Raw genomic sequence first — 27152 nt, forward strand, 5'->3', positions numbered from 1 at the left:
GTAAACTTACCAAATAGCAAAGTCGTGTCACTTTATTAACAATTAGATGTTATTGTACCAAACCATAGAACTTAAAACTAAATTAATTACCATTACACGCATATTGAAAGTAGATCTAAACAATTATATGTATAACGTATCTAGGCAATAAATATAGAAAACCTTCTGTTAATTAAATATTTTAAGTAGGATATTGTTATAATATAAAAATAAAATCCTTGCGATTTCTTGACGCCAAATTATATATTTTAAACCTTAATTTCCACTTTAAACACAATATTTTAACAATACCCAGCGGCCACTTATTTTTCAACAGACATTATTGTTACGCAAATCGCAAATCTCTTTTAGTATAATGCGATTTTCGTGTGAAGTTCGGTTCAAGGCCTGCATTCCGGCCGACGAATTGAACTTGACCGCTTGTGCTTTTTTTTAAATTAAATTCACGATTTCTCTTCTTTGTTACAGTTTGATGAATTGACCTCTGAAGAACGAAATGGACGCCTCTACTGGCCTGATGCTCGCTCTGCAGCTGGTGGCACTCTGTAGCATAGCAGGTGCTCTGCTATTATACTTGCTATGCAAAGGAAGAGCAGGTGGAGGAAGCCTTGGTCCAGGATTGACCAAATCTGTGCTGGTCACCTCAGCCGACACTGCTTTGGGTCTACAGGTAAATATAATTGAACAGGTGCCTTTAAAGAATAATTTAATTTAATGGGTATTTTTTAAACATTTTTGCATGCGATTTACAACTCGAATAAATTATCTTATCATGATTTATTTTTCAGTTCTTTGAATATTCAATATATGTATATAAACACTTAATATAGACTTTATATATAGATATATATTGCTTTCTTTATGTTATTAGACATTTTCCTCTTACTTTTCTTTCTTTCACCGTCCACGATATATGTTTGTTAAAAGAATTGTAGATTCAAGATTCTTTCTCTTCAAGAGACAATTATAACATAATAATTTAAATTTCTCCCTATACATCTTCATTTCAAAACTAATAACTTTATGGAAATATAGTGAAAACCCTTGTAAATATAGAGAGAGACAAATCTTTGAGTTTTTATTATTTATATTATGTTTTATAATTCCATAAAACTAGGAGGCTGAGTCATTTTAAACCATAATAATATTATTAAATAATTTTAAAACTATTTTTGTAGATCAACTTATTACACTTAAAATTTAAAAGCGCAAAATAATTATAAAAAAAATTTATGACCCTTAATTTTAAATACATAAAATGTTTTTCAAAGACATAAAAGCATTTATTGTAAAGAAGGAGCATCTCATTATCTTAATTTTGGAGCAGCACTAGTCACCCGGGTATATTGAGAGAAAAAACGACTACCTGTGTACAAATTGTTTCATTCTAAGATTTTTTTCAAATTTCATTTGAGATAGTATAAAGAATATTCGATCAATTATTCGAATATTCATATAGTTGAAAATATTAGAGAAACAGTTAAATTAGTTTTTGATAGAATCTCATAGATAATACCGCAAATGTTCATGTATCTTATTATTATATTATTAGCACTTAAAACATATTTATGACTCGCTCACGAAATCTCATTATTTAGTGTTTGGATCTATTGCCAATGCATGTAAACTCCGTTAGAAAATCACCGAACAATTTCTGCTATTGACCTTACGATATGTCCATAAAAAATATAATACCGTTAATCTCGATCGAATCCGGTATCAGCAAATTGAGAATCATAGTTATTATGTCAATTACAGATCGCCATTCATCTGGCTGAGAGAGGTTACAGGGTCTTTGCCGGTCTGAGAGCCGGCGAAGAGTCGTTGACTGGAAGATTAGCAAGAAGTTGGGCTTCCAGAAGGGAAGGATCTCTTCTTGTGCCTCTGGAGTTGGACGTGACCCGAGAAGACATACTCCACGAAGCTGCCAGTGAAGTCACCAAACATTTGCCAGCTGGAGAAAATGGTAAATATTTGTATTATCATCACAAAAATATAAAAAAATTAGTAAAATCGCAATATATTATATTTCCATATATGAAAGCTCGTTCCATCTCTTAGCGGAGCTTCGAACTAAAAACCGATCGATAAAGCTGATATAACATACTCCGAACTTTGGAAGCTCAATCGAGTTTAAATGCAAATTATAAATTATTACATTACAACCGCATATTGTACTGTAAAAAATGTAGTTGTAAATGGTTTTTAGTGGTAGTTTGTATAGGATAAATTTGATCGTCCTTCAGGAGCACTGCTGGTGTAGTGGTATCATGCAAGATTCCCATTCTTGCGACCCGGGTTCGATTCCCGGGCAGTGCAGCCTTTATTTTTACAATTGTAAATTAAAATATACTTTATCATAGTATTATTATAACACTACATACATAACAACAAATTATATTTTAAGTTACACAAATGTTTACAAACAAGGGTTGTTTTCTACTATTATTGATTTATGATTATAACCTAACAGTGTATGACAATCAAAATTAAATAATTTATTTTAATCTTTAGTAACAATTTTTCATCATAAATCTCTAAAAATTACGTTAAATTGAAGCTAGCACAAAATCTCAACTTGTCGCCTACATCAGTTAAAAGGCATTTAAAAAATTATGAAAGGTGTTAATTTGCAAAATATTGGTGTATCATAAATCATCTGAGGAAAATCTCACGCAGCGAATCTTAATGCCCCAATAATTAATGATTCTAGAACAGAAAGATTTATTTTTGATTCGAATTGCTACTAAAGATTAGTAGATGATCCTTTAGTTTAAGACGTGACGTAAAAGGCAATGGTTCGACGGCAATCAACCCCCAATTCCAACCCCGAGAATAGGATTATGCCCCAATTAGATAATGTTATGCATTTTATGGGATATGGAGGGCATAATTATAGGCAGACAATTACGACAAAAGCAAAGTGTGCTCAACTAATTCGTTTAAAATCGACCTTCCCTCATAAATTAAAAAAGGGTTACTTTACACAAATACAGCACTTGTACTCAAGAAGACGATACAAACCGATTCGATGTGTGGCAAGTTGCACCACACTTGTCTTGTTAGAACCACATGTCTTTCACATCAATATCTTTGATTTTGTGCCAAAAATAATCGGTTATCATACATCTATAGCGTTCACCGTTGACTCTTACAGTCCGACATACATTGTTTTCAAAAAAAATAAGGCCCAATGACGCCATCTGACCACAATGCGCACCAAACAGTCACTTTTTGGACATAAAATGCTCTCTCGTGAATCACATTAAGGTTTTATTATCACATGCCCAGAGAAGTGGAAATGTGACACGTCAGAGAAGAAGCTTTTCTTTGAAAAATTACCATCGACTTCCTGCTGCTCGAACACCCAATCTGCGTAAATTTTATTTTCTCTGTACTTCTGTTATCTGAATTTTATACGGGTGTAGGTGCAAGTCCAGCTGCAAAATGCGGCAAAGGGAGCCATAATAAAAGCCCAAAAGCTGCGAACGCCGATGAATCGACAGTTCCGGATCTTCGCTTTTTCTGATTTTCACTTACAACAGCAATATTCTCGGCAGAACGGGTGCCACAATAATGCACAGGCCATACCCTGTATCCAATTTTCTCACTACGTTACTCACTTCCGGAGATAAATCATGGATTAACACACCTTAATTTTGCAACGTTTTATAAAACAATGTGATAGTTTTTTTTACAAAAAATTATCACTAAAAATGCTACCTGGGTTCTTTACATATTATATGGCGAGTGTCATTGTGTATTTGCCGTATTCGCTAGATCTCTCTTTGTTAAGATCTGATTTTTTAGAGGTATTAATACACTGGAAAACTTATATTGAACTCTGAAGTTTGTTCCAAGTCAAAAGCGAAGTGGTAGAAAAGAAAAGTTCTGACTGGTAAAAGTACGATATGTTTCAAGCGTATATACTCTCTTAGGGAAGGTTCTTCGTAATTTCTACCCTCGATTGTCCGGTCAATGCGATGATTAGGGGCGGTAGCAGAATATTTGTTATTGTCTTTTAAATATCTATGTAGAAAAATTATGTCTTTTTGTAACTGTATCCTTCAATAAATTTCATTTGACTCACCCTCGTTCAAATGTGCTAACTCCTTCTTAGTCGTGCCCCAGTTAACTCGGAAATTTGTATTTTGTGAATTTTAATCTCAAAAATGATCATGGCCGTTTTTTGTTAAAAATTAACTTGCACGAATATTTAAAAATATTTTATTACGGCTACATATTTTTATACCGCTGCATAGGAAAAGGTGGATCCGTGCAATATTAAAGTATTAGATTACAATGTTTTAAATTTATTTATGTATTACGAATGAAGCTATAAAAAAAATTGCTCCAATATCAGTATTTGATTTTATTTTAATATTTTAACTTAGATACTTAAAATATAAATACAAAAATATAAATTAAATTCAAAACTATCTAATTTTTATTTCAGGACTTTGGGCAGTTGTTAACACAGCCGGAGTCGTCCACGTCGGCCGTCTTCAGCAGCAAGATCCGGCACAATGGGAAGCCATGTTACGCACAAACGTCATGGGCGTCCTCAGAACTGCCAGGACTTTCTTACCGTTGCTGACAAACGCCAAAGGAAGATTCGTCAACATCGGTATGAATCTCAAAAACACTTATTATATATGATGTATGACAAATATTAAAATAAAACTATCATAGGTTCATCAAATGTTGAGAGCGAACAGCAAGTATGTTACGCAGCAACACGTTGGGCAGTCGAAGGTGCCAGTCAAGCTCTTCGTCTAGAACTGAAGCCGTACGGTATTCACGTGGTGACATTACAGCCAGTCGGATTATCGACTGATGATTTGTTCTCAGCGCCAAAAGAAACAGGAAGCAGGTAATATATTAAATTTATTAAGTACTTGACCAACTTTTAATGTGTTATTTTTTCAGGCCCGAAACGCCAACTTCCACATCATCAGCCTCTGAATGTTCAGTGCCGATTTCGGAAACAATGGAATACTCAACTAGCGTACTCGGCCCATCTGCCTTGAGGACAATCGAAGATGCCTTGTCAATCGCAAATCCGAGTAATTCGTACGAATTGAGTCAAAAGCCGGATTCGTGGTTCAGACGAATACCGTCTTTACGTTCCCTCAAAAATTAAAACCTTCTGGTTTTAGTCATTTATGTATATAACGTAGGATTGACACACTCGTTAGTCCTATAACACTTATTTTTTCTTATATAATAAATGCAATGATTTATAAGAAAAACGTTTATTTACTTTATAAGTAAAGTTATTTCTCGCTATAATTGTTTTTTTTTTAGTATATCGGCCATATGAACGGTTTGGAAATTTTGTATGAACGTAGTTGGAATTATATAAATTTCATTGGACGAATAAAGGCTATTCGGTTGAAGGTATTAATACGAAAATTTAGATGTATATTATTTTTTTTACCCATAACGTACCTCGTATAATTTTATATGTACATACAATGTAATTAATTATGCACTATTGCTTTTGTAAATTACCACTTATTGATTTCAAGAAAGACAAATTGTTTTTTTTTTATTATTCTATCAATGTATATTTTAATTTCTTAATAAAATATAATATAAAAAATTATACAATGTATATTCTTATTTATCTATTTATAAAATACATGTTAAATAGTATCAGGTAGTGCCATAAATAAGTATCGTTTTAAAAATACATAACAATAGAACTTGACATACAAGTTTCGTCATTTTTTTGCTATATGTTTTAAAAAATCCATTTAATTCATTCACATCTGTTTTGATTACATATAAAAATTATAAGTGGATAATTGATGGCAGAAATAAACACCAGTCAATGGGTAGTCAAAATAAATCCAGCAGAAAGATAAACTTGAGGCGGATTGTATAAAAAAATTCATCAATTAAACAGATTGGAGGCGAAAATCGATCAAAATGTTTAATTGATAATAACATAAGATTCAATGCGGCAAAAAACACCACAAAAAATTAAGTTATTATTCCATCTGAATCGAATTTTAATTAAATTCCTAATCTACAGCTCTTTTATAGATGCAAATTTATGGCTCTGCCAATATTATATTGTTGTTATTAATAAGCGTTGTTTGATATCACCGCTGCATTCTTCAATTTCATTAATAATCTTATCATAATAAGACCAAATCTTCTTGTTTTGTATACACACCGTTCCTCCTCCTCTTAATTCTTGAGTTTCCTAAAAAAAATAAAGATACATATAATTTTAATCATATAAAACATATTCGGTTAAAGTTTTCATACTCACAGCTCGATTTATATCTCCGACACAGACCCACCTATCTTTGTCGCATGTTTTACAACTTTTAGCAGATGGAACTGAAATCGCCCATTTAGAATGATCCGAATGAGATGAGAATGCAATATTATTGTCAACAAAAGCGATTTTGTCTATATTATTAACCCTGAAACGATATAATATAAGCATATCACAAAGCTCCTTTTATGTACATACATTGTAGCAATTGTTTAATCATGCTTATTAATTGCATGATTATGATGCATATGTGTCAGATGTCAAACTGCAAATTACCTATATTTAAAAGTACAGTTTGATTTCAATACTCCAGGTCCATTCCTCCAAGTTTCCACTAGCATATTTGTTTTAAAAGTTTGAGCGACGAGAGCTTCGTACAGATCATCTTTGAAATTGGCACTTTTAGCGAAAGACATGAACTTTGTTCCATCAATAGTGGTTAAATTAGTAACTCGATACCTAAAATAAATAAATATATAAGTTTAATTTAATCCAGAAGCTAATTGTTTTAGTGTAAATATAATTACCATGGTAAAGATTTTACAGTTTTACCACTCATTATGTCTAAAATACTTTTAAACTGTGTCATCAAATCACTGGGTAAATTTTTATGTATGATCTTCGGTTCGTTGTATTGCAACTGCTTCCCAACTGATTCTATCTGAGATGCGGTTAACGACAGACATAGGAAGCTTTGTCCGAACTTTGTGGCAGTTCGTGGATAAGAATACTTCACAGTTTTGGTTACTATAGAAAAATAAATTATTAATAACATTGTACAGCAACTTTTTTCCTGCATTTTGAGTTTAGCAAAATAATTAGTTATCCTCTAAAATGTCTTGTTTTAAAAATATAGTCAATATGTATTTTAAAAATTCTACAAAATTCATCGTTTTTCAATGCTTCTGCTTCGACAATATATTAAAAAAATATATATTTGTATCAGAGTACCTATTTAAATAATTTAAAGTGGAGTTTGTACTTTATATTTTTTAAAGTGGATAAAGTTAAATTTTGCAGTATTATAAGTTACTACAAAAATTGTCTTTTATAATGAAATTATAATTTTTGATAATAGATAAAAATTCTAGTGCTGTAATTATTTTTTTTTAAATTTATTTTGTATAAAAATATTTTTTAGGTACAAAAACTTATTTTTTCTTGATCCTTTTGATAAAAATGATGAACTGAAATTTACCCTGGCTAGTGGAAGAATATGTTAATGAAATATAACATTTAAAATGTTGAAAACGCTTGAAAATATTTAAGCGAAACTGAGAATTCAGCAGAATGGTAAAAGTGAACCGATATTATATGAAAAAGACAAGAAATAAATATGAAGAAAAATATGTGGGCAACTGATAGCACGGCTTTAGTGTTTTAGAATTATAATGTGATACAGTAGATTATATGTTTCTAAGAGTATTGCGATTTGATGACAGCATGGCTCAAGATAAGAGAAAAAAGGAATAAACTCGCACTGATAAAAAAAATATTTTAATTCATTCAAATAAATAATCATAATCTTCGGTGACTTAACATGGGTGTTTCCCATGTCAGTGGTAAAAGTGTCATTATTAAATTTAAAATTAGTATATCAATTTACCTGGCAGTGGTGGATATTTTGGTACAGAGTGTATTAACCAGATTCCATTATTTTCGTTGCTTATCACAACACCTTTGGTGTGACCACCACCAGTTGTTCTTAAAGGTCTCGCTCTTTCACTAGCAGTATTCGATTCTGAATTTGACTCTACGTCTGATGCTCTTTTATTTTTTTTGTTAGGTTTAGGTTTTGTCGAAGGTTTTACTGTTGATTTTTCTTTGTTTTCATCTTCTGGAGGTTGATCGTTGTATATTAAAGATAATAAATTTACATTATTCTGAAAAAAATTAAATTCAATATTTAATTATAGCAGATATGTTAAAAATAATTGTTATCAGTCTTTCGCCAATTTAAGAAATATCATCAGTAACTTAAATTGACATAGGTTCAAATATAAACAAGATTGATAATAATATACTGTATCATAATATCGTTAGATTCCACATTTTTTAAGTATAATATTGATAACATTGCAAAGACAAACATATATTACCGAATATAAAGGAGCTAACGTCAGACCCGGAATTGAATTTGAACTGTTGATAGAAGTGGTCGCCATTATCCATCCATTTTGAATTTTATTCGGAGTTATGTACATATATGCAACGCCATCATTTATTAACTTATTTTTTGAAAATTTGTTCTTGGGTAATTTATATATGTATGACCTGGAATTAAAAATATTTAATATAATTAAGAAATAACTTATATCATTTAGTTTTTTGGTAGTTTACCAAGGCACTGTATTATTATTTTCATCTCTGCATGTCAATTTCGACAGTCCACTGTCGAATTCCAATATCACAAAAAGCCAAAGGAGAAGTTTGTTAAAGCCGGCCATCTTCCGCGATGGTTCGACTTCAATTGCCGTCGAAACTCATTAATGAGAATTAATCACAGTTCGCGTTCAAAAGAACGCGTATCACTTATCGTATCAAAATAAACAAAACTATACGTCACTCGGTATTGACATTTGTGGCGGCCTTAATCGAGTAACACAACGGCCATGACTAATGCTTTGTCACACTCTTATTATTAAAAAAACACAATTGCTTATAACAAAAGAAATAACACTTGTATTTGTCATAATCTGACACACTTTTCTAATTAAAACAAATTGCATATTTTATTTATAAATATTAATTAAATAACATTATTATACCAATTGCAATTTGCACTTATAAATATCTAATTTAAGCGTTTATAGCTTTGATAATACTTTTTATTTCATTAAAAATATGTGATATACGATATTTATTCCGTGACGGAGCTAGTAGCTCAAATTATTTGTATGTAAAATCAATTTTCCGTATTGAAATTAATTGAAATTACATTAATTCTTTTCAATAGGTAAAATTGAAATGGATTAATGCCAATTAAAATACTAAATACATACTACTAAAGTTAATAATAGCTTTTTTTTAAGTTATGCGATACATTTTTTTGTTCATATGTCGAAACATTGCTTGTATAACGAGGCAATATTTTTTTTTAAAATGATCTATCTTGAAATACTAGTGAGTCAAATTACTCGTAAGTCGAGATTCCACTGAACTTCGTATTTTTTTATACCTCTTTAATACAATAAAACACATATTTGAACATGCGAACTGAAACCTTACAAAAAATATTAGTTCTTTACATTGCTACATTTATATTATTTTTTTTATAACACAGTTCGTTTTTGCAATCAATGTACCACAATATACGACTACAAAGTGAAGCCTATATTTGTAGTACGTAAGACCGATTTTCACAAAAACTCACAGGCTGATATTTATTTTTAACCGTCATAATATTTATTAATAATCTGGCAGGAACGTCGTTTTGATACTTTTTTCCATGACTGAAACGAGTCCTCGTACGATATGTTATAGATCTGGTAAAATTTATTTAAGCTGAATCATCACCGACAGCACATTTTTAAACAATTTACTACAAGGCAACAAATAAAATAACTAGGATATTCATCTCCAGTTTCACATAAACTGAAATCTTATTGATTACTCCCAAAAAGGAGTAACGTTTCGGTACTTCTTTTTTTTAAAACTATTAGTATACGCCTTGATGCGACTTTTGAAATTAGTATGTGGAGGGGCATATTTATATATACACATATATAGGTTTAATTATGGCCAAAACTTGGCTGCATTTCAGTAACACTGAATTGAAAGCGGCATATTCTCTTGGCGGACATGCAACGGCCGGTGCTGCCTCGTGCAGTGTTCATTTACATATTAAACAACATATAAATAAAATTAATTTTCAATAAAATATTACTGCAGCGGCTTAATTTGTGTCTAATTGTCACCTATCGCCACCCGTCGCCAAATATCCAAGCACAATTTGCAGAAATTAAGATAAAAAATCTTTTCCAATAACTAAAATAATTAATTGTCAGCTTCACTTACTGACTAATGCGACCTGCTCACTTAGTATGCACATCTGCTACCGCGTGACGCAAAAAAGGACACCTTCTTTAAATAGATTGAGGATTGTAGAAAACTTTAAGGTAATTTTTAAAATCTATGTTTGTGGTCATGCGCTAAGTTTAGCATAAAAATGTCATTAAATAATATTATCTTAAACAAAAACACCGCTTAATTTAGATTATGAAATTGTAGAGAATGGTGTAGGGGGCCTATTTATATGTATTTATATAGGTTTATTATGGCCAAACCTTGGCGACACACTAGTAGCACTGGCGTAAGGAACATACACTTTCTCTTGGCGACCTGGCGGGTTCGCACGCCGGTGCGTGCCTCGCGCATCGTCCGCACACATAAGACAACTGAATGCACTGGTACACACTTGTGCAGTTTCGAAGACGAAAATGCATGAATTACGCTTCAAATTGTTGCCGCATCCACCATATTCACCAGATTTGGCACTTTTCCAATTATAAAGAAGTTTTTCGCCATTAAAAGACTTGCGTCGAACGAGGAGATCATCGCCAAAACAGAAGCATATTTTAAAAACCTTCCGGAATCTTACTTTTTGGATGGCTTAAAAAAATTATAAAAACGCCAAGCAAAGTGTAAGCTAAAAGGAGACTGTGTTGAGAAATAAATATTAATCAACTCAAAATAATGTGTTTTTTTATTGTTATATAAGGACTTATTGACTTCGCATGTACTAAAGGTTTTTCAGATACATGTACATGAGAAAAAATAAGAACTATCCCTTTTATTTCCCGGGTATAATTTGAAGTGCCACGTAAAAAAAGCATTGAACAAATCACAAATAAGCACAGCTATTTGATTTGTAAACTATTTGTCGGATAGTATTGATTTGTTTTCATTTTTTTCATATGTTCATTTCATTTTAACTCGCTGTTAGTGGAAAAATTGTTATCTAGTTATTAATGTCTGAACGCTAATATTTTTATATGTAATAATTGTAAATATTTTATAATATATTTATTTCTGTGCATAATGCTGTTTATAACGTAGAACTGTTATGCCTTACATATTAATGTAAAAATATAGCAGAAATAACGTAGAACTGCATAATGTTAATAACGTTAAACTGCTATACCCTTTACCCTGTATATATAAATGAATGTTTGATTAATTTATATATGCATTATATATAATAAAAAAATAAATGTTTAATTTAAAAAAATCAATTAAGAAATAAATAAGATAAAATTTATAATATATTAAGTATGTATTCTGATAAATTAGACAAGGCCGACAAATTTGTTATGGCCAAAATAGCACGGTGATTGTTTGACGTTAGTTGTCAAATATATTTTTTGACATGTCGTGTCAACAATATATTAAAAAGGGTATGAATTTATTAATAAAGTTTATATTTAAACATATGTAAACCCAATGTAAAATTTCTTAGAACCAGAAGTTGAAAATCTAGAAATAACCTGCAATGATATAAACTATATGAGTGTGGTAAATATAACTTTATTACGTAGACGGATAATAAAAATATTCCATATCAAATTATGCATATTTTTTTAGAATGCACGAGTAAAGGTAGAATATGACATCACACAACAAAATGATTTTTTGGAAATAGGTTAGAAAATTTTTTATTTCCCATTATATTTTATCATTTGTTAACGTTCTATGTTTTCAGAAACACACGACGTAAAAGACGTTCTTATCTGGAACAAGAACAATGTAGATATTTTATCATCCCGACAATCAAATGATATTCCAGTTTTATACAATGAAAATGCTGACTTACACCCTACAAACTTTGTAAACATTGAAGTTAAAGATCTCTCCACACTTCAAGTAAAAAATCTCTCACAATACATCGAATCTAAACGTGAAAAACCTGTGCATCGTCATTTTTATGATTTTGAATGTAGCGAATGTGGAAAGGGATTTAAAACTAACTATAACCTCTCTAGACATAATAAGGCAGTTCATGACGTCGCTTATGATTTTAAATGTGTTACATGTAATACGTTATTTAAAGATAAAGAAACCCTCGTGAATCACTCAAAGAGGGAACACGGCAAATTTCCAGATTTTAAATGTGACAAGTGCGGAAAAGTATTTAAACAGAGATACTATATCTCACGTCACATAAAGAGAATGCATTATAATAATTACAAATGTGGTAAAGCTATAAATACTGATAATACAACGCATTTTGAATGTAGCATTTGTGAAAAAGTATTCAAAAGTGAAAAAAACAGGAATAATCACGTAAAGACGGTGCATGTTGAATCATATGATTTCAACTGCAAGTTGTGCAATAAAGTATTCAAAAATACAAAAAATCTTTCACATCATTTAAAGACAGTACATGCATCTTCGTTGGATTGCAAATGCACCGAGTGTGGAAAAATATTTAAAAATGAAATATTTCTCGCTGATCACACAAAGAGAATACACGTCAAATCTTCAGATTTTGAATGTGACGAATGTGGAAAAAAATTTACTAAAAAGAGTCTCTTACAAATGCACTCTTATATTCATAGCGATTCTCAAGGCTTAGAATGTGGCAAATGCAAAAAAGTATTAAAAACCAAATCGGGGCTTTCATATCATATGAGAACGGTGCATGTCGACTCTTTAAAATTTGAATGCAAAGAGTGTGGCAAACGATTTAAAGTTAAAAATTTATTATCAAAGCATTTACGTATTCATGGTAGTCGTAATATCATTAATTGTGAAATTTGTGGAAAGGAATTTAAAGAATTGAGATACTTCTCAAATCACATGTTAACACATGCAGAGTCAAATTATTTCGAATGTGATAAGTGTGGGAGAAAATTTAAAACAAAATATCATTTAATGAATCATATTAAAATGCATAGAGATTCTTATGACTTTAAATGTACTAAGTGTAAAAAGATATTTCAAAGTAAATCGGGACTCTCGTATCATGTCGAAACGGTGCACGACGATTCCTTTAAATTAGAATGTGACATGTGTGGAAAGATATTTAAAAATAGAAAACTTCTCTTGTATCATATTGAAATAATTCACAGTGATTCTCGTAATTTTGGCTGTAATAAATGTGAAAAACTATTCAAAAGCAAACGTACTTTAATGTATCATGTGAACAAAGTACATGTAGTTTCTTCGATATTTGAATGCAACATATGTGGTAAATCATTTAAAAATAAAATGTATCTTTCAGATCACACAAGGAGAATACATAAATTCGTGTAATTTTCAATGTTCAAAAATTATCTTAAAATTGATTATTGCTTTGAGTTTTGGATCCGAGTGGTGCGACTTTGTCAGCCATTTGATGGATATGTCTTGTATATATTTTATTGCACTATTAATATATAGGCTTATTTGCTTCAAACTCTATCTCTCTAATGTGTGCATTTTTATCTAGGGTGACTATCTAAGATGCTAGTTTAAAATTTAAAAAATATTATACCCCAGAAAGTGCTATAACCATTGAAGAGAGCCCATTACTTTACAAAATATAACTGTTTTGGAAGCCACGCATTTAACAAAAAGAGTTGATTTGGGTTGAATTTATTTTAATTTTGTGAACTTGAAAATGATTGTTTTGATTACAACCATTTATTTGTAAAAATGAAGCATAATCGATAATGAAAATGCTCTTTACTTTGCAATATGTGCAGTGCCTACAGATAATTTTTTAGGACCATGATGGGCCTGTGGTCTGACTCATGAAGAATCGGTAGGTGTATAAGGCAGAAGTTAAGCATTCTTCATAAAGATAATATGCCCGTCCCAGTTGAATATATAGGAAGGATTTTCAAGTCGCTCGGAGGCCCTTAAAGATCCTGCTCTAAACACTCACAAGTCACAGTTAGTGAGATTAAGAGTAATGTTATCGAATGAATGTACTTATAAAAAGAAGGATCAGGATTAAGAACAACCATTCACGTGCATTTGATATGTATGATATGCACGATAAATACTAATTTTAAAAAATATGTTAAATTGCCTATAACTACAAAATAGAAAATACCTGAGTTTTTTGCAACATAAAAAATAGCGATGGACAGTAAGTCTACCCATAATACTATGCATTTTACATTGCTTTCGTATTTTTTATATAATTGTTTTTATAAATGAGGGAATGAATATTGCAAAATAAAATAAATTTATGAATGATTTGTGATATTATGTGAAAAAAAATTACTAATAAAAAATTTAAAATGTACAAATGTGTATACTTTTTATAATTAAAAATATATCTATAATAGAACTACATTTTATAAATCATTTTTAAATTTAAATATTTTTATTAATGTTTGGCGGATGAATGACAATTAAACACAGATTGGGCCACTGCAGTATTAGTTTATTAATGTTTCATCTTAGAAATAATATGATGTCAGAGATCAGCGGACGAGGCACCGCCGGTCGTATTCTTCCCGCCGAGATCCACCAAGATAATGTATTTCCCTACGCCGCCGTCACACCAGTGCTACCAGAGAGCCGCCAAATTTTGGCTATAATGAATAAATAACTCCTCACACACCAATTATATTGTATTTTGCAAGTAGTGTGAATGTAAATAAAATATTTTTCATAAAATGTACACTGTATTTGTGAAGATCTTGATCGTCGATTTCATACTTTCTCGTTTTATTTAGCACGGCTAATAACGATTTTTATTTAAAGTGGTTCTGTGGTGGCCTATTTATTTATTATGGACAAAACTAGACAGCATTCTGGTAATAATGGCGTAACAGCAACAGAGGGCGGCACATTTTTTGGCGGACCTCGACATGAGTTTGACGTACGGTGGTGCCTCGTCCGTCGACCACTCATGACTTAAAATACAACATGTAGTTATTATAAACTACAATTAAATAATACGCAGCGGCTCAATCTATGTGTAATTGCCACAGTCACCATCCGTCCGCTCAAGTTCCAAGAATATACGTCTGATCGGAAAAATAGTAGTTCTAAAAAAACGTCGTTTATTTCTATCACTTGATAATTGTTAAGTGCAAAAGAAAGAGTAAAAATTAACGATATCGAAATACTTTCTAGAATTAATTTGTCAATACAAAAGCACTAGATATTTAAAATATTTTGCCCCTAAATATAAGTATACAATGAACAATGCTATACAAAAAAAAACTTCTGTTATTCTATGTGCTTATTTTTGTCGTTCATTAATATATAACTAGTATATTATTTTAGTATATAAGAGTTTAATATTCTATTATTAAATAACAATAGTTCTAACTTGTTTATAAATAGTTAATAGATAACTACTCACATATAAATACCTACTATCAAAACATAATTTATTTACTTTTACATATTTTTGAGCAAAAATAATCAGTAAATATAGTTTGAAAATATTTAAAAAATACTTTTTTCTTTAAAAAACTGTCGGAACCGGCAAATTAATAGCATATTATTTTTATTACATAAATTCGCATAGCAACAACGAACATACACATGTTATAAATGAATTAAATTGTATGTAATTATTTTTTACACGTGTTGCTCATTAATAAATACACGTGTATCATAAAAAATGAAGGTCATTAACCAGTCGTCACAACGACACACCATCGTATTATTGCTGGAGCATCTACACCTTACTTATTCCTGGCTTGCACTACGACAACACCCCCTTGGAGGGTGGGTGCGAAAAAGCATTGTAAAATGCTTAATTTATTAAGATTTAAAATGTATACAACCAACAATTGTCTGAAATATTTGTTGTGAATAAGTTAAAATATTACAATTTGTAACTTGAATTTTATTGAACTTTTTTTGCTGAGTTTGGCCGACCGCGTACCCCGCACGCGTTGTTCGCTGGCTAGGCTTGGCCCGGGCCGCAGGTAAAAAAATGAATTGTCAAAACTAATGTTTTATATTTTATGAGGGCAATAATTAAAAAATAAACCAATACTTTTTGGTAAGATGAAAATAGTCGTTATTTTTTTGTCACACTTCTAATATAAACTATAAGCTTTACAAATTTTGAGCAAGATATTTATTTTAACTTAAATTATCCTTATCCTCAAGTTCCCATCAATGGGCTGACATGCGTTCTGTTAAGACCAAATCAGTAGCAAAACTTGACGTTTCTCATTGAATGTATTGGTTTACAATAATTGAAAAAATGTCGTTTCCACTCTATATAAAAGCAGGTATGGATCTAGATCTATGAATTATGTATGTATTGAAATATTAATAAAACATTTTGTAGAACCAGTTGATGAAAATACAGAAATAAGTGAGAGTAAAGTTGAATTTGTGATTAAGGTAAATACAATTGCAGATATGTATATTTTTAATGTTGAGAAATAATTACTTTGTATGATATTTTTAGAACGTGAAAGCAGAATATGACACGAAAGAAGAAGATACTATCGAAAATGATATGTTGGAAATAGGTTACAATAATATGATATTATATCATTTTTCATCTATCATCATTTAATGTGCCTTTTTATATTTTCAGAAACGCACGATATTAAAGATGTTTTGATTAAAAACCAGTATAATGTGGATGCTTTACCTTTAAGTCAATCATATGATCCAGTTTCATATAACGAGAGAGCAGTTCTAAACCATATTGATTTAGTTCCAGACAATATTGATAATCAGAAAGATTGTTATACATCTAAATGTGATATATGCGGGAAAGAGTTTACAAATAAGGTAGTATTTCATAGACATTTGAGAATTCATAATAAATGTTCGGACTTTAAATGTTTCAAGTGTGGAAAAATATTGAAAAGTAAAAAAAATCTCTCACTTCACAAATTAAATATGCATGCCGATTCTAATTATTTTGAATGCGAAAAGTGTGGCAAAAAGTTTAGAACTAAACGTAATCTAATAAAACATATAAATATGCGTGGAGATTCACATGTGTTCGACTGCGATAAGTGCGGAAAGGTACTCAGATATAAATCAGAACTATCGTATCATTTAAGTACAGCGCATTCCAAATCCAATGATTTTGATTGTTTTAAATGTGGAAAAATATTCCAAACTGGACAAAAACTCGCAAATCATATGAATACGCTGCACAAACATGAAAATCCTGTGAATAAAATCAATCATCTTTCAGTCACTGATACAAATATTAAGAAAACTTATCTTAAATCTAAATGCCATATATGTGGCAAAAAATTTTCGTATTTAAAATCCTTTCGGTCTCATTTGGAGAGTCATCAAGATCCGTGCGAATGCGTCGAGTGTGGAATAATCTTCAAATCTAAACAGCATCTCTCGTATCATTTAAAAATGGAACACAGTCAAGATAGTAATTTAAATACAGTAAGCGATATTGATATTCAGCAAAATAACCGTAAATCTAAATGCGGTATATGCGGAAAAGAGTTTGCTGCTTTAGAATCGTTTCGGAAACATTTAGAGAGTCACGAAGATTCGTGCGAATGTATAACGTGTGGAAAACTATTCAAAAGCAGACCAGGTCTGTTGTATCATTTAAAGACGCAACACAGATATGAAGCTCCTGCGAATAAATTGGAACAACTCATAGAAAGTGATCTAAATAACATGGAAAATAACCAAAAATTTAAATGTGACGTATGTAAAAAGGTGTTTGCATATTTAAAACCGTTTCGGAAACATCTAGAGAGCCACGAAGATCCATGCAAATGTGTCGAGTGTGGAAAAATGTTCAAAACTAAACAGCATCTCTCGTATCATTTAAAATCTGAGCGTAGATGTCAAAGTCCTGTAAATGAAATTAAATGTCTTCTTATAAAAGATAAAAAGAATGATATTTCAAATGATATTACGATTACATGTGAAGGGAATCCAGTTTTGAACTCTTCTGAGCCTCTTGATTTAAAATCAAATTTGATTGACTTAGAACGTGGTGTAAGTATAAATAATATTATTCCAATTACACACGAAGGGATTGAAATCCAGCACCGTACTGAGCGTCTTGATTTAAAAGCAAATTTTGTCGACTATGGAAGGCATGTAAGTGAAATTAAACGTTTCTCTCTAGTTGATAAATATAATCAGGAAAATCACCATAAATTACCTAAATGTCATATATGCGGTGAACAGTTTATAACTAAAGTAACGTTTCAAAAGCATATGGAAATTCATAACGATTCACCTAACTTTGAATGCGTCAAATGTAAAAAAATGTTTAAAACTGAAAAATATTTCTTAATTCACATGTTTAACTTTCATACCGATTCTGATTATTTTGAATGTGAAAAATGCGGAAAAAAATTTAAAACTAAAAAGAACTTATTAAGGCATATAATTAAGCATGGTGATTCCAAATGTTACAATTGCAATAAGTGTAGAAAGATATTTAGATGTAAATTGGGACTTGAGTATCATTCTAAAACAGCTCATTCCAATTCTTATGATTTTGATTGTGTTAAATGTGGAAAAGAATTCAAAACTAGGCAGTCGCTCTCAAATCATTTCAAAACAATGCACAGACCCGATAGTCCAGTGAATGAAATTAAAGATCTCTTCGTTAAAAATCGGGAAAATAACAATAAATCTATAAGCGGAAAAGAGTTTTCTCGTTTAGAATACTTACAAAAACATTTAGAGAATCATCATGACACTTGCGAATGTTTAAAGTGCGGAAAGGTATTCAAAAATAAACATTATCTTTCGAATCATATGAATAAAGTTCACGTTATTTCATATGATCATAAATGTGGAAAATGCGGAAAAGTATTCAAAAATAAAAACTATCTCAGCTCTCACACGAGTAAAATGCACAGTTCTCTTGAATACGAATGTGTCAAATGTAGAAAAGTATTCAAAAATAAAATGTATCTCACTCGTCACACAAAGAGCGTGCATTTTGATTCTTTCAACTTTGAATGCGACATGTGTGAGAAAAAATTTGAAACAAAGCGTGTCCTTTTATTACATCTTAAAGTACATGCTGATACTGATTGTAAAATTTGCGGAAAAGTCTTGAACACTAGACGAAGCCTCTCGTCGCATATTAAATCAATGCATACTGTTTCAAATGATTATAAATGATTTTAAATGTGAAAAAATGTTCAGAAATAAGCATTATCTCTCTTGCCATATAAAGAGAGCTTGTTGTAATTTGTTTAATTATGAATGTGACCAGTGTAAGAAAAAGTTTGGAAAAAAATATTCTATTAATGCATCTCCATAATAATTCTTATAGATTGAAATGTGTCAAGTGTAAATCAATTTTATAAACTAAGATTTGTCTTTTGATGCATATGAAATACAAATTGATTCTTTACGTTTTGAATGTGGTAATTGTGGAAAAAAGTTTAATAACAAAACTTACTTATCACAATATTTAATTATTTATAGTGGTAAAATTAATTTTACATCCGACAAGTGTGGAAAAGAATTTAAAACAAAATAATACATGTTGAGTCATATAAAATGAATAGAAATTCTTTTAAATGCACATAAAGAGAGCTATAAAAATAAGTTGGTTATGAATAAGTACTATTAGCTACATTATAAATAGTATTTAATAGTTTACTATAAAAACTTTTTTGTCTTAAGATATAATTTTTATGTTTTAAATAATAAAAATATACCAATACATATTAAGTGTTTTTATTTTTCATTGTTTTTTTTTAATTAATATTTTACGGTAAAATTCTTTATAATATTAACAAAATAATTTTAGATAGTATTGATGCACTAACGAGCAGGGCTCGGCAACCTATCATCAAACGGGTCACCAAGTGACCCGTTTGATGATTTGAAGTGACCCATTTCAGTTCTGCAAATATAATTTTTTTAACGTGTTACGATGTCACGACTAGACCACATATATGGTTGTTAGGACCAAAAATATTCACTGACCCGAATAGTCTTTTTCATAGTTACATTTTAATTATTTTGACCCGCAGCCAAAAAAGGTTGCCGAGACCTGCTCTAGAGGTTTTCATTAATGACTTCCGAGAAGTGAGAATTTTTTTTACATTCCTTTGGGCAAAATACGCTTTTTTGGCGACCGTTCACCAAATAAGATAGCGACGTTTCTTGGAACTGTACATAAAACGCCCTTCCTTGGTTTTTCACAGCCATTTAAAAACTCTTTTAGCGTATTTAACAATATGTACCATTAAGCGATCTTCACGACCAGCAGTGCGAGCTCGAAGAGACCGGCACACAATGTGGATTTTGTATGCTTCGGCTGTTGGCCATAATATTTATCTTGACCCTGTTTCAAATAAATTAAAACATACCATTAAACTTTGCCAACACAAAGTGTATACATATCTATGTTAATTCCAGTTACGATCTCCTTTTTTGGAGTTTTCACGTTTTATTGAGCTTCTCAAGCCCATAAAATTATAAAATATTTTGTATAATTTTTACGCTCTATAAATGTATATTCAAAATTTTAATATTTTGTGTCGCGGTTCAACTGTTTAAAAACATTGATCTATAAAAAACAATAATTTTATTAGACATTTACTTACTATATATATGTATATATTGTGTGTTATATGTATGTATAGCACATTATGTGTTTAATTATAATTTCATTATTTCTGTATGGCAACACCTTTGTTTGACATATACTTAATCGCTGAAATGTCAAAAATGTGAGTACATACCTGCGAGTCAAATGAAAACCTTAAAAGTGTCATAAAAATTCACAGCACTGCTCTTTTGTTCTATAAACTGACAGCAAGTTTATATATTTTTGTATAAAATTGCCAGACGTGTGACAGTACGAATCGGGCATGCAACACAAAACTACAGTAGTAGCTTGAAATGGCCGCCGCTTTTGTCACAAGCACCAAATTAGAGCAGCGTTCTTTTATTCGCCTTCTAAGTGGTAAAGGGGTAAAACCTATTGAGATCCAGCGACGAATGAAAGTTAAGTACGGTGACGCGTGTCTGTCACTGCAGCAAGTATACGAATGGACTAGAAAGTTTCGAAACGGCACGACTTCTGTAGCAGATTCTCCTCGGCCGGGTCAGGCACATCGAGTAGTAACACCGGAGTCCATTGCAACAGTCGAAGGCATCTTAAAGGCAAATAACCGTCTAACATTAAACGAAATAGCCTCACTTCTGAAGATTAGTCATGGATCTGTACACCACATCGTCCATGACGTTCTGCAATTCCACAAAGTATCAGCAGAGTGGGTGCCGCATAAGCTGACTTCAGAATTTAAAGTGAAAATAAGTATGGTGTATATCAGGTTGTACCATTAGTCTTTGCGGTTTTTTCCTTATATTTGTAAAAATATATAACTTTTTATAAATCAATATAATTTCACTGTTCTTTCAGTGTATTTTAACAGTAGTCATATCAATGATGCTGTTTAGTAATGGGATTATTTGGTTTCGATGTTTTCAACCCTAAATCAACAATGGCAGTGAAGATAAAATAATCTCAGTTAAACTATATTATGTTTTCTGGGTTGCAACTCAGTCATAATGCGACAATAGCAGTTAAAAACATATGTAATACAATGGGCAAGGATGCTATTAAATTTAGAAAGTGTCAAATGTGGTTCTAAAAATGTTTACTGGTTGTTAGTGAGGATATTAGGGCTGCCATAAAAGCAGATACAGAAGCTAGCACAAAAAGTCAACATATCGCCTACAACAGTTAGTTCACAGGCAATTAGAAAGTTGAGAAAAGCGTTAATTTGCAGAATATGGGTATCTCATAAATTGTCTGATGAAAACCGTGCGTAGCGAATCTTAATATGCCAATAATTTATGATTATAGAACAGAAAGAATTATTTTTGAGTCAAATTGTTATTAAAAATGAGAAGTGGGTCCTTTACTTTAACACGCAACGTAAAAGGTAGTGGTTGGATGCTAATCAACCCCCAATTCCAACCCCGAGAACAGGATTACACCCCAATAAGATAATATTATGCATTTTGTGGGATATGAAGGGCATAATTCATTATGAGTTATTGGATTATAAGCAGATAATTACAACAGACATATAGTGTGTTTAGCTAATTCATTTAAAGCGACTCAGACCATGAAAAATACCTTACCTTATAATTTAAAGAAGGGTAATTTAACACCAAGACAGCGCTTGTCCTCATGTATCCAAGAAGCCGATAGCAAAAATCAATGGATTTTCTTGAGAAGGTTTTTTTAACTACCATATTTTTCAGGCATTGCTCCAAACGGCTATCATCTATTTAGATCTCTAAAACAGTTTTTATGTGGAAAAAAATATTTTACCAAAACGGATATAAAGGAATAAAACATTAAAGAATTTATTTCTTTTAAAAATACAATATTTTTTAATCAGATTTAAATGTAGAGCTTAATTGTAGAAAAAGATGGAGAATATATAATTTAATAAAAGTATTACACATTTTAATTTTTAACTAATTTAGCCCGCACCTTAAAAAACGCAGACTAATGGAACAAGCTGTATTATATGGAAAATATTATATCATATTTCATGTATCTATGTACGTATGTTTTCAGAAATACCGCTGGCTACAGATATTCCGATCAAAGTAGAGGACAATATGGATAATTCATTCTTCCAACAGTTAAATTATGTTAATGTGAAGGCAGAATATGAGGACAATAATATAGTGGAAAATGATATTCTAAAAAAAGGTTAAAAGATTTACCATCACATATCTCATTTATGGTTCATTAATGTAAATATATATTTTTTCAGAAACACAAGATGTTAAAAATATAGACAATATGGACATTTCAGCATCAAATAAAAGTAGTCTCAGCTATAGAAATATAAATGAAACTAAAAATACTTCTGTAAATAAAAAAAGCATAAAATATAGTAATCATGGATCGAAATGTGATATATGCGGAAGAGAGTTCTCAACTAATGGAAGCTTTCGGAGACAGACAGGGGATAAGGAAATTCACAATGCTTTCATTACATTTGAATGTAACAAGTGTGATAAAATATTTCAAACTAAACGATATCATTTACGTCACACAAAGAAAAAGTATAGAGAATGTGATGGGTGTTGAAAATATAAGAAAACTGACCATATTAAATCATGTAAATATGTATGTTATTATATTTATATTAGGATTCTTACACCATTCAAACATTCTAATGCTTTTCATTGTGGTCTGTATGAAAAAAAGTAAACAGTAATTTAAAACTAAATTTACCTTAACCCTTTGAGTAGTGAGTTATTTTTTCGGCATATACATTGTGGGAGTGAGTTAATTTTCAGTTTTTTTTTTTTTTTTTTTTTAAATTCGTTTTGTTTATTTTTTTCATCGATTATTATTTTTATTTATTGTATTATATTTTTTTTGTATTATATTTATTGATAAGGCAAATTCAGTGGCTCTCAACATTTTATTATAAGATTTATATTATTTATGTATCACATTTATCAACTTATGATTATTTTACTTACATTAGAGTAAATTTTAATATATTAGTGAATTTTTATTTATTGATAAAGAAAATTCAGTGGTTCTCAACATTTTATTGCTTTTTATTTACATTTTACTTTTATCAACTTATGATTATTTATTTACGTCTCCCTTTTATCAACTTATGATTATGATCATTTTATTTCCGTATATATTGAAGTAAATGTTGTTTTATTGATAATGTTTATTCAGTGATTCTCAACATTTTAATTTAAGCATTTTTTATTTATTTCTCACTTTTATCAACTTATGATTATTTTATTTACAATAGTATTTTTTTATATAAGAGTAAATGTTGCTTTATTGGTAAAGTAATTCAGTGGCTCTCAACATTTTATTGTAAGTTTTTTATTTACATCTCACATTTATCAACTTATGTTTATTTTATTTATTTCTCACTTTTATCAAATTATGATTATTTTATATTTACAATAGTATTTTTTTTATATAAGAGTAAATGTTGCTTTATTGGTAAAGTAATTCAGTGGTTCTCAACATTTTATTGTAAGTTTTTTATTTACATCTCACATTTATCAACTTATGATTATTTTATTTATTTCTCAATTTTATCAAATTATGATTATCTTATTTACGTTTATATTAGAGTAAATGCTGCTTCATTGGTAAATTAATTTAGTGGTTCTCACCATTTTTTGTTTTTTTATTTACATATTACTTTTATCAACTTTTGATTATTTTATTTACGGTCTCATTGTTTTCAACTTATGATCATTTTATTCCCGTATGTATTGAAATAAATGTTGCTTTATTGATACAGTAAATTCAATGGTTCTCAACATTTTATTATAAGCATTTTTTATTTATGTCTCACTTTTATCAACTTATTATTATTTTATTTACAATTGTATTGGTTCTCAACATTTATTGTAAGTGTTTTACTTATGTCTCACTTTTATCAATTTATGAATTTTTTATTCACGTTATATTAGAGTAATTGTTGTTTTATTGATAACATAAATTAGTGGTTCTGAACATTTTATTGTCAGTTTTTTCATGTGAATAATGTATAAAAATATAAAAACAAGAGAGTAAAATATAAAAATCTATTATATATAATAATAAAGGTGTACATATAGGTAAAGTTTCATTATATAAACATAAAAAATAATCAGTTAGTTCTTCTTTCTTGCTCTGGGTCCACGAGTACTGTAATATTTTTTTCTTTGGTGTTTATCTTTTACAAGTCACGATATCTCATACGTGGAAAATTACATAGGTAGAATAACAAGAGCAACTAAAAATGTTATACAATTGGAATAAGTTTCCAGAAAACAGAAAATAAACCAAAGAAAATATCAGAGTGAAGAAACTTTACATACCCACGACTCTGCTTTCCTGTGGGAAATTTAGCATAATCTTTACGATTCGCTCTAATTGTGCCACAGGCGTGAGTTTTATTTTAGAATAAATAGTGCAATGCTGGACTCGAGTACCAGTTATCAATATATAATCGGTGCCTTTTTCCCAAATAATATGCCAGTATTGTTTTGACTACCGATCCTGAAATCCCAGTGGCTTTATCCACATCAATATCCGTCTGGCTTCCCGTGTAGACAATTATGTCAATCACAAAGCCAGTCTGTGCATCGCACAAGACAAAAAATTTTATACCGAAACGGTTTCTTTTTGATGGAATATAAATTCTGAATGACAAATGCCCCTTTCATAGTAATAGACTTTCATCAATACATAAGTTTTGGAAGGGGTAAAATGCGGCTTTATACGTGGCTTTTATTGGGTCTAATAGCGGATGGATTTTTTGTAAGCCATCATTGCTCCGGATTGTATTATCTGCAAAGTGTAGTGCTCGCAGAAGAAGAAAAAATCGGTCTTGGGAAAAAAATACTCGAAAAAATGGAGTCGAAATAATTGGATTTGTTGACCAGTATTCCTTCATGGAACTTTTACCAACCAAACTAGTCAACATTATAGTAGCTAAAAATACATACATTTCCAAAATATTTGTATCCATCCATTTTTGCAGTTTAGAATTTGCACTCATATTTATGCTTATTTGATTAGCATATTTATTTGTCTCCGTTACAATATTCATAATTTCAACATTGAAAAAAAGGGTGAAATAGTAAATTTCAGTATCCCTTTGAAATGAAGACTGAATTCCAGATGATGAATTGTTGAATTCTAGTATCTGAGGGGAGAAATCACCATCTTCCCACTTTCGTTCCTCTCTTCGAGGACGTCGAGCGAGTGGCGATTCAGCCTCCTCTTCGGAGTCTGTTTCCTCATCTGAGGAATTGTTTAGATGGAGCACCAAGTCTTCTAAATCTTCCATCACATTTTCGTCTTCACTATCGATGAAAACTTTGTCTATTTCTTGATCACTCATTTTACGGGACATGCTTATAAATTTACGATTTTTACACGATACGGGAGAGAAATGAAATAATTATCGAACTAATTGTCGCGATCCGATACCAAAGCGTTCTCCGAAAAGACTAAAAAAAATCTATATGCATTGTTGAGGGTTGATAAGAGTGGGATTTGACCAAAAATGCGAATCTCTTTTGTGTGCCTAAAAGCAATTTGTCACGTGCAAAACCTAAATTGAAATGAGAAACACATGTTGCTTGTTCTCAAAACAAACTCATTGAAGATGTTTGATATTACTATGTAAATAAATAAATATTATTATAAAATAATAATATTTTTACATTTATTATTTTTAATTTTTTTACTTACGAACACCAGAGTTGACAAAACTGATATGATTTTTTTGAAATTTATTTCCGTAATTATTTTTAAAATCTTGAATACGATATTTACTTCCATTTTAGGCCTGGAATCTTCAAAGAACATCTGTGATCCTGATGGTATCAATTCCAAGAATCACATACAATAAATTTAGATTGTGTACATCTATTATACTATTTTTTTTCACTATAAATAAATGATATCCAGATATCATTGATATCCAAATATCATTGATATGTACTACCGAGATTAATAAATAATTGATCGACATTACAAAAATCTAAAAAATCTAAATAAAATAGCGCATACGTAATATTCGCAATTTTTACGATTTTTTCACATACTAAATACTAATAATTATTATAATTTTATTATCGAAATATTACTTATAATAAATAGTATCGTCATGATAAATAATAAATAAATCGAATTTACAAACATAAAATAAAAAAATCGACTGAAATGGTCGTGGACGCGTATGCGCGGCGATACTCTATCTGGACCCATTGAGTGTCGCCGCATACGTGCGGCCATACTGCCCAGCGGGTTAATACAACTTAAAAGTTTTCATTGTTATATTACCTTTAAATGTAACAAGACAGGATTTACATTAGCTCAAATTTTTGTCAAACATGATTTATAATATTCACTAGATATAAAACTAAAAAGTGAATAACATGTTAACTGCAGTTTTATATGTGAGCCAAA

General features: G+C 30.4%; 4 protein-coding genes, 1 long non-coding RNA gene and 1 other non-coding gene across 6 annotated transcripts in view; 5 read left to right on the forward strand and 1 right to left on the reverse strand.

Moving 5' to 3' along the window:
- LOC148238146 (estradiol 17-beta-dehydrogenase 2) overlaps positions 1-5415 on the forward strand; it is a 47884-nt gene extending 42469 nt beyond the window's left edge. Inside the window, exons 2-6 of the mRNA XM_088205958.1 lie at positions 469-670; positions 1759-1966; positions 4457-4627; positions 4693-4873; positions 4930-5415. Coding sequence (XP_088062084.1) covers positions 497-670; positions 1759-1966; positions 4457-4627; positions 4693-4873; positions 4930-5143 — 948 coding nt within the window. The 5' untranslated portion in view covers positions 469-496 and the 3' untranslated portion in view covers positions 5144-5415. The remainder of the gene's footprint in view (positions 1-468; positions 671-1758; positions 1967-4456; positions 4628-4692; positions 4874-4929) is intronic.
- TRNAG-CCC (transfer RNA glycine (anticodon CCC)) lies at positions 2249-2319 on the forward strand. The gene has a single exon. It is a non-coding gene; the product is annotated as a tRNA-Gly (tRNA).
- Positions 5416-5729: 314 nt separating the features above from the next.
- Positions 5730-8910, reverse strand: DNaseII (deoxyribonuclease II). Its single transcript, XM_088205952.1, has 7 exons — positions 8633-8910; positions 8392-8566; positions 7899-8175; positions 6820-7039; positions 6569-6751; positions 6284-6440; positions 5730-6214 (listed from the first exon to the last, which is right to left on the reverse strand). The coding sequence occupies exons 1-7, from the start codon at positions 8737-8739 to the stop codon at positions 6077-6079; spliced, it is 1257 nt and encodes a 418-aa protein (XP_088062078.1). The 5' UTR covers positions 8740-8910; the 3' UTR covers positions 5730-6076.
- A 2691-nt stretch (positions 8911-11601) lies between these two features.
- LOC148238149 (uncharacterized) lies at positions 11602-14327 on the forward strand. The gene is made up of 4 exons (XM_088205930.1): positions 11602-11688; positions 11751-11806; positions 11876-11933; positions 11994-14327. The coding sequence occupies exons 1-4, from the start codon at positions 11661-11663 to the stop codon at positions 13544-13546; spliced, it is 1695 nt and encodes a 564-aa protein (XP_088062056.1). The 5' UTR covers positions 11602-11660; the 3' UTR covers positions 13547-14327.
- A 2061-nt stretch (positions 14328-16388) lies between these two features.
- LOC148238150 (uncharacterized) lies at positions 16389-19888 on the forward strand. The gene is made up of 4 exons (XM_088205920.1): positions 16389-16482; positions 16542-16597; positions 16665-16728; positions 16797-19888. The coding sequence occupies exons 1-4, from the start codon at positions 16428-16430 to the stop codon at positions 19334-19336; spliced, it is 2715 nt and encodes a 904-aa protein (XP_088062046.1). The 5' UTR covers positions 16389-16427; the 3' UTR covers positions 19337-19888.
- Positions 19889-20865: 977 nt separating this feature from the next.
- Positions 20866-23376, forward strand: LOC148238151 (uncharacterized). Its single transcript, XR_015812710.1, has 3 exons — positions 20866-21491; positions 22770-22907; positions 22972-23376. It is a non-coding gene; the product is annotated as an uncharacterized LOC148238151 (long non-coding RNA).
- The last annotated feature ends 3776 nt before the right edge of the window (positions 23377-27152 follow it).

This window comes from Plectrocnemia conspersa, unplaced genomic scaffold (genome assembly GCF_051122295.1).
Source record: "Plectrocnemia conspersa isolate PC_06_02 unplaced genomic scaffold, ASM5112229v1 ptg000002l, whole genome shotgun sequence".
Lineage (NCBI taxonomy): Eukaryota > Metazoa > Arthropoda > Insecta > Trichoptera > Polycentropodidae > Plectrocnemia > Plectrocnemia conspersa.